General features: G+C 44.5%; 1 protein-coding gene across 1 annotated transcript in view; it reads right to left on the minus strand.

The window, feature by feature from the left end:
* Positions 1-6,796, minus strand: part of CERS6 (ceramide synthase 6) — a 95,858-nt gene extending 89,062 nt beyond the window's left edge. The window contains exon 1 of the mRNA XM_053948072.1: positions 6,504-6,796. Coding sequence (XP_053804047.1) covers positions 6,504-6,673 — 170 coding nt within the window. The 5' untranslated portion in view covers positions 6,674-6,796. The remainder of the gene's footprint in view (positions 1-6,503) is intronic.
* Between the last annotated feature and the right edge of the window lie 1,183 nt (positions 6,797-7,979).

Below are 7,979 nucleotides of genomic sequence, written 5' to 3' on the forward strand. Positions count from 1 at the left end.
CAGCCCATCTGATTGTCATAAATTTTGCACACCTTAAAACAAGACATTAGTGATTCTTCCTATTCCAAATAATCAAAGACCCACACACGTCATGAGCAGAGACCCTCCCTTTCCCTTGGCTGTCCCCCAAAATCTGTATGTGCCCAGTGAGTGAAGGAAGTCACTCTGGGGGGAGACACAAAGCAATCCAGGTGTTAGATCAACACCTCCAAGGAACTGTAGATACATATCATATGCATCTGATTGTCCATAAGGCATCAACTACAGTCTTAAGCATATGACTGGACATTATATAAGGTTACATCATTTTAAAAAGCTATATAGTTTTATGCTGTAATTTTAACTTTCTTCTCAAAACTCCAAGATCATCTCAAGACAGGCACAGAAACACCACATGCTAATAAACTGTCAATCTACTGCAGGCATGGGATATATAACAACTTGAGAAAAAAGGACAAACCTCCCCCCCACAAAATATAGTCAAATAAATACTGTTCAGCTTGGGCATCAACTCTGTTGACAGGAACAGAGATAGACTTAAGGGAACAGAATGTCCCAAATGTTAATTTACTAAATATTTTGTATGAACTACTAAGACACTGGTCTGCAGATGCATAGAAATGGGCAGCATACTAGAAGCTCTTATTTTTCCAAAAACAAATCCTTGGCACATGCCTGTAATCAGTGAAAGAGGCAGAAGCAGGAACAGCAGAAAGAGACACAGGTAATTTGGATCCAATTGCGTGGTTGCAGGAATCCTGGCAGGAACCAAATTGGACTTGCTACCAATAACTGGAACCTGCACTCAGACAAAACCCCACTACCCGTGACTCTGCCTCAGTAATAGGCTCCCAGCACCCACTAGTGACCTGTCACTGAAACCTTTCCATTGGCAGAGCTGTGGTTTAGCTGTCACATTTCTCTCACATGGATATTTTAGGAATGACTTTTAATGTCATTCACTTCTGGAGCTCGGCACCCACTTCCCATTTAACTCCTGATTTTAAGACCGACAATAATGCACATCTGTAAATGGCCCTATATGAAGGACATTCAAATAGTGTGCATTTTATCCACTGCACCTTCTTTGAAAGGAACACTCTAAGCCTATGTGTGAGCACACAACTACATTACACAACAGAGATGTGTACCAGCCAGCACTGGCAGGACCAGCGTGCGTGAGAATACACTGCACTTGTCTGAGCTGGTAAGAAACCAGCCAAAACAGACAACAGCTCTCCAGGTAAAACAATAATTTTGTTGGGAAGTATTAGCCTGCAAGTGTTAGTGGCTGAAGCTCAACCCTGCAACCCTAGGAAACAAAAACTGGTTATATAAAGAAAAAGATAAATGACAGAAAATTAGTAACTTAAAAAAAACACAGAGAAATGAATAGTACAATCAACAAGATACAAATGCATTTTAAAGCTATTTACTGCTAAGGCTCTATTGTTACTTATTAAAATGAAATTGATTTAAAGTTGAAAATAAAGAGTTTTTTAGTTATTTTTTCCCAGGGTCTATCTTTTCATACAAGTTAGCAATTTCAATACCCTATTCAATTTTGACAGAATTAAGCATTTAGTAAAGAGCAATCAAGCAAAAAGAAAAAGCCCTACATGTCAGCTTATGAAAAAAATAAATTATAAGAAAAGGTAAAGAAAGAATTGATAAAGTTATTGTCAGAACACATGCATCCACTTACATACAAATGAATTACACCTGAATGATCAGATTTTGCCTAATGCACAGGGAAGTAAGCAAAAAATCTATAAATATTACAGCCTAGAAACAGGTTTTGACTGAAATAACCATCAGTGCCCACCCAACCGCTTCAGATGGGGTTTTGGGCTGCTGGAAGTACAGGAAGTTTGCACACTCGCTTCCAAAATTTGTATCCTGTCTAGCCTCTTTTTTATTGTAAAAAACCACTGATACTAGATGTCCTAGGGAGTACAAAAATCAAATTTGTATGTATACATTACACACCAGAAACACTTCTAAGACTGTATGTATTGTCATCTGAATGAATTTTTATAATTAGCAAATATATATATATATATAACCATACATTGTATCATGTTAGCCAGATCCACTAGGTGTCTGTGTCATGCTAAATGAAAATCAGCTGAGGTTACCTTTGAGATAGAATTATCATTACAAAAGCAGTTTCATATAAAAGCCATGAATTTCCATATGCTCAGTGTCGACAGCATCTTGATGGGAGTAATAGTAAATGATGTGGCTGGTTCAGCTTCAAGTCAGTGCAGCTGGAGGGCTGCTGCTATATATATTCAAGCTGACCTTATGAGCCATTCCATCAACTGCAGAATATTAGCATCACCTTTGAGAACTGCTTCCCATCAAGGCCAGATTACAAGTACAGTGTAAGCAGTTTGCTGGTTCATTGAGTGATTTCATTAGATCTGAGCCCAAACTGCTGCTTACAAGACGAGGGAAATAAAATACAGTGCAACTACAGTGCAAAGATGAAGTATTAGTAACTTCAATAGATGAGCCAAGTGTAAAGAAAGCAGTAATATCAGAGTACGTGACTCGGAAGATTGCTAGACCACATCAGAAATCTGTTTTGTCAGGAATCCTTTGGAGGATTCAGTCAATTTCTGCCTTGAGAGAAGTCTCTAAAACAGAAGTGTTACTCTCTTGCTTTGTGTCCAGCAAGCACGCTGATTGCTGAGTGAACTCAGTTTTTGTATAAGCACACACTCCTTGCAGAGGACATGCTTAGGAGTTTAGGAAAGGATGCTGCTTCTGAGGAGTGAGGTCTAGCACAGAGGGAGAAGAGCCACGTTGTCCCATAAATAAAAGAAGAAAAATTGTATTTACCCAGAACAACAGGTGTTTATTTATCTTTTTTAGACCAATCAAAACTACAACACCCTGCTATTAGTAAGACCAGTTTCAATTCAGCTTTAAGCTGTCTTTGCCACACTAGAACTGGAAAGGATCCAGGGAGACAGAGACTTACTAGTGAGCACTTACATTATCTGAAGGCATTGTATAGTACAGGGGTATCCTTAATTGTTACATGCCTTTAAAAAAGACACACAAAATGGATACATATTAGGGGGAAATACGTTCCCACATTATCCACTGCATTGCTAAACTTCTGCCATCTTCCAAATTACTAGGTAACACTATCTTTGTGCTTAGTTATTACAATTTTCTAAAATGTACTTTGTGATTAAAAAAAGATGAATGAGAAGGAAGGGGAAAAAGGCTGTTAAAGTATTTTAACATCTCAACCATAACTATAATAACCTCAGCAGATACATCCACTAAATCTCATGGCTATGAGGTTGTACCTCAGACCAAAGCTTATTTCAGGAGCACTCATCACCATCAGATCCACTTGCTGAGGTGACTGAACATACCATTCATGTTCTAATCTATTTTTTCCTTTCATTCAAGAGGGCTGGTCAGGGATAGCAGGACAAGGAAATCAATAAAAAAGCAACCCATTTGAAAGAAGAAAAAAAAATTAAGAAGTGTCTAGATTATTTTCTTGGCATGGTTAGCTGATTCACCAAACCAGTAACAAACAACAAAAACAACAATCCTCATAGGATTAACTCTGTAAATAATACATGTATATGTAGAGAACAAAATTTCCAAGTTCTATCATTTCAATTCCACCTGCAAATATGCACACACAAACACATATGTATATAGAATATAAACATAATATCAACTTTCAGCATTGCAAGTTGCATCCCCCAAACATGTCAAGAACTTTGTAAGCAAAGACATGTAAAGTTCAACTCCCAAAACCATATTTCTTACTATTGTGAGGATTCATGAAGTTAGTTACCTTTCCTATGAAGCAGAGGAATAAACCATACTACTACAGCAGCCTATCAGTCAGCTGCTGTGAAGCAGTCTGAAAATAATGGGTATAAAACACATAATCAGATTCTTAACACCTTGTGTCTCCTTACCTACCAGACAAAATTACAAGAGCACCTGTATTAGAGTTAAGGTATCTTACAAAACAAAATAGAGACTACACTGATGTTACAAATACTACAGTACAGTCACAGATCTAAAAAATAAATCTGCAAGTTTTTAAAATGTGTTACAGAATCAAATTTAATTTCTTCTTCAGCTGCTACCATTGCAACTGCTAAACATCTGTAAAAGCATGCTGCAGGATGCAGCACATACATCAGTCATCCACAACTTGAGTTTAAAAAAAATGTTTTGATACAGAGAAGAAAGAAAAAAAATCAGTTTTAAAGATATTCCTTTCTTCCCCCTTCTAAATCATGTATAATTGCAGACCTTCAATTGATGATGTGCATGAAGTGTTTCTGTAGCTCCCAACAACCAAAACACAGAAATCTGAAAAAAACAATTAACAATAAGCAATAATTAACCTTGATCATTCCCCCATTCAAAGTCATACACAATCCCCCTACTTCCATCAGTGGAAACAGGTCCAGTTGCTTTTGCTCAGCCTGCTTTAATAAAATGCTCTACATGAAAAATCACTGTTGTACCATGCCATGTGGATTAATCCCACACAAAACAGCCAATCCTACTCACACAGCGGAGTTTTGAAATTTATTTTAATTTTAAAAGGAAAAAATACATACATAAGTAATTGTTAACAAAACATCCTTGGAGATCTCTCACCTACAATCAGGTTAGCAGAACAAATTTCTAAATATAAATTTCAAAATCCATCTAATGAATACAAGAGAATTTTAAATATACTGGTATTATCATCTATATGTATAACTAAGATCTAAAAATATAACGCATTGCAAAATTAAACATTACTTTAAATGAATGAAGAAAATTACCAAGAGTAAGTGGATACAAACTACTACATAATCAGAGCAGCTTCTACAATGCTAACAACAGCCACATCAGGATTAGCAGAAATGTGAGTTAAAGTTGAGGCTGAAACTATCTCTCTGACTAGCTGTTCCTCCATCAAAACAGAGTCCTGCGGTGATGCTTATTGCAGTTCAGATGACAAGAGATGCAATATCATGCACCCATTTTCAACACTCAAAAGTACACATCATAAAGATTGCAAAAAGAAAAATTAATTATATGACATCATCTAAATACTTGTAATTGTACTCATTACCAGTTGTTAACTATATTGCAGTATTTAACTCAATTGCTTCAATTAACTTTTCACAACCTCAGATTTTCAGGCAGATTACAATTTTTGCTGTTCACTAAATCTGTAAAGCAACACAGAAGATAACAACAGCCCGTGACAGCTTATTTTTCAAAACAAATATGGTCCTCTCAACCAAGCTAGGAATACAGGCAAGTTCTAACCAGGGAGAAGGAATGCTTAGGAAATTTGAAGTGGTACCTGGCAGATAAGCTGTTTTATCATTTTTAAAGTATCTTTACAGCCCTTCTCTGGCATGTAGTAACTACCAGTCTTCCTTTATCTTCCTTGACTACCCTAATAGCATGCCTAAGAAAACAACACTGAAAACACGTAGGTGTTGGCATAAGGAATCGTTCTTTTGTTCTCTGCTGTTGAGGGAGCAGCACCTTTGTCAGGCGGCGCAGCAGCGTGCGCAAGTGAGCACCCACTTGGCTTCAGCTGCCTCCCCGCGACAGGCGGCCCCTGCTCAGCACCCGCACGGAACACTCACAGAAAACACAGTCCCTGCTGACCGGTCGCTAGTCTGACGCCTTATGTTTAAGTATACATATATACGTATTCATGTATTTGTGAAACGTGGTTTATGTGTTCAGCAGCCTCGAAGAACGGTGAGTTTAGTTCAGAGATGAACAGCGTCTGGCGCGTTTCATCATTGAGCTTCCACATTCTGACAGGAGTGTTCCGACACTCGGCACGGACCGCTCACCGATAATCTGCACTGGCCACGCACAGCTCTGCTCAGCCCCGCTGCCCCGGGCTGCCCCTTCCCACCTGAGGCCCCACGCTGAGCAGCTGACCAGCCGCCGGCTCCCAGCTCCCGCCGCCGCTCCCGGCTGCGCCGCGCGGGCTTCGCTGTGGAGAGCGGCCCTGCGGCGGGGGCGCGGGCAAACTCTCCTGCCGGGACCACTTCCCGCCGCGGCCAGTCGCCACCGCTCTTCTTGCGGAGCTTCCGTGAGCAGGGTGGACAGGACCCCGCCGCAGCCCGTGGGTCGCGGGCAGACGCCCCAGTCCGGCAGAGGTGCGGAGGGCCCTTCTCCCCCGCCCGCCGCGGCCGGCGCAGGTGGCGGGAGGGCTGCGCCCATTCCCGGGCAGACCTCGCCTCCTAGTGCCCGCGCCGGGCCGCGCTGCCGGCAGCGGGAACAGCGCGCCGGCTGCCTCTCGAACCCCTCCACCTTCCTGCATCGGGCCCGCTACGTGACCGACCGAGGGGGCAGGGATAACGCAGGGGCCCGGTAAGGCCGGCAGTGAAGCAGCGGCGAGGGAAGACGCTGGGCTGACAAAGCTCCTCGGCTGCCCTTGGGCCGGCCCAGCCAAACCCGGGGCGGCGCGAGGGGCTCCGCGTTACCTTTCGAAGAGCAGCCGGATCATGAAGATGCAGAAGGCCAGGGGGAAGGCGAGGTAGAGGTCCTCCGCCTGCGGGAAGGCGGCTTCCTCCGTGCTCTGCAGGTCCGCCCAGGTGACGTTGTGTGGCAGCCAGAACCGCTCGTTCCAGAACCAGGCGAGGATCCCTGCCATCTTTGCTTTGTCTGCCGCGGCGCCCCTCGCTCCGCTCCGCCCGCGGCGAGGCGCGTGTGAGCGGCTGCCGGGAGAGAGGATGGAGGCGTGTGTCAGCCCCGCAGCCGCGGATGATGCTGCCAAGCGCCGCCGTGCAGGTTCCCCGCCCGGCGGGGGCAGCGACCGCCCCGCCTGTCACACGGCCGCGCCGGCACCCATTGGCTCCCGCCTGCGCCCGCCGCTGCTCGGGGCCCCGCCGGGCGGTCCGGAGCCACCTTCGCCCGCCCCTTTCCCCTGGCGAAAGACCGCACTGAAGCCCGAAACCGAAGTGACGCGGCCCGAACAAGAAGGACCCTGTCCAAGGGGCACTCACCGCGGCCGAGGCTGCCGGCAGCAGCGCTGTACCCAGCGGGCGCAGCCTTCGCCTCAGCGCCGGCCCAGGGCACGCCGCCCTGGGCGGGTGTCACCCACCCGCCCTTTCGCCGCCCAGCCGGCGTCCCGGCGAGCCTGGAAAGGCTGTGGCCCGGTAGGAATAGGCAGGTGGCAGCAGTGAAGAGCCCTCTGTGAATTCTGCACAGCCACGTGGGCCGGGGTCGGCTTCCGCAGTCCGGTCCCCGAGAGTGATTCCTGCCCGGAGCGCTGCTCCCGGCCCTATCGGCTGAGGTGTTTTACCGGGAACGGGACTGTCCCGCGTGGAAGGACTCTTGAACATTCAATGACTTACTCTGCGCGCGGGTACAGCAAACACGTGTAAATGTGGCATGGAAAAGCACACGACTCATCAGCAACAAGATTGAGGTTAGGACTGTGGCTTTGCATTCCTGGCTAAAAAAAAAACCTTTTTCGTTTTACATAGATTTTTACCTCTGATTCCTTATCTCATTGCCATGTCTTGCTAGAGATATGCTGCAAGAGGAAAACTACATTTGACTAAATGATTTGACTAAACTTTACAGCAGGCTTTAGGGTTATAGCCACAGGACTGTACGTGTCGTGGTCCTGGCACACACAAAATTACTTGAAATAGTAGCTCCTGTAACATCACTGTTTTTCTGCCCTGCCTCAGTTTATTTTAGATGCCTTCTGTTTTCTTCACTATACCATCATACTTTCCATCAGGCTATTGAATACTGAGACACAGACCTATGTACACACTCCAGAGTTTTATCATCCTGCTTTTATGCTTTATGCTAACTTGCTCTTTTTACCCCACTGGCTCTGTTTGCCCTTCCTTAAAAACTAATTGCACAGCTCCTCGTGTCTGTGCTGACATTTCTGTGCTGAATAAAATCATAAGTCAAACATAATGCTGTGGAAAATGCACATC

Source organism: Vidua chalybeata, chromosome 7, assembly GCF_026979565.1.
Source record: "Vidua chalybeata isolate OUT-0048 chromosome 7, bVidCha1 merged haplotype, whole genome shotgun sequence".
NCBI classification, from domain to species: Eukaryota; Metazoa; Chordata; class Aves; order Passeriformes; family Viduidae; genus Vidua; species Vidua chalybeata.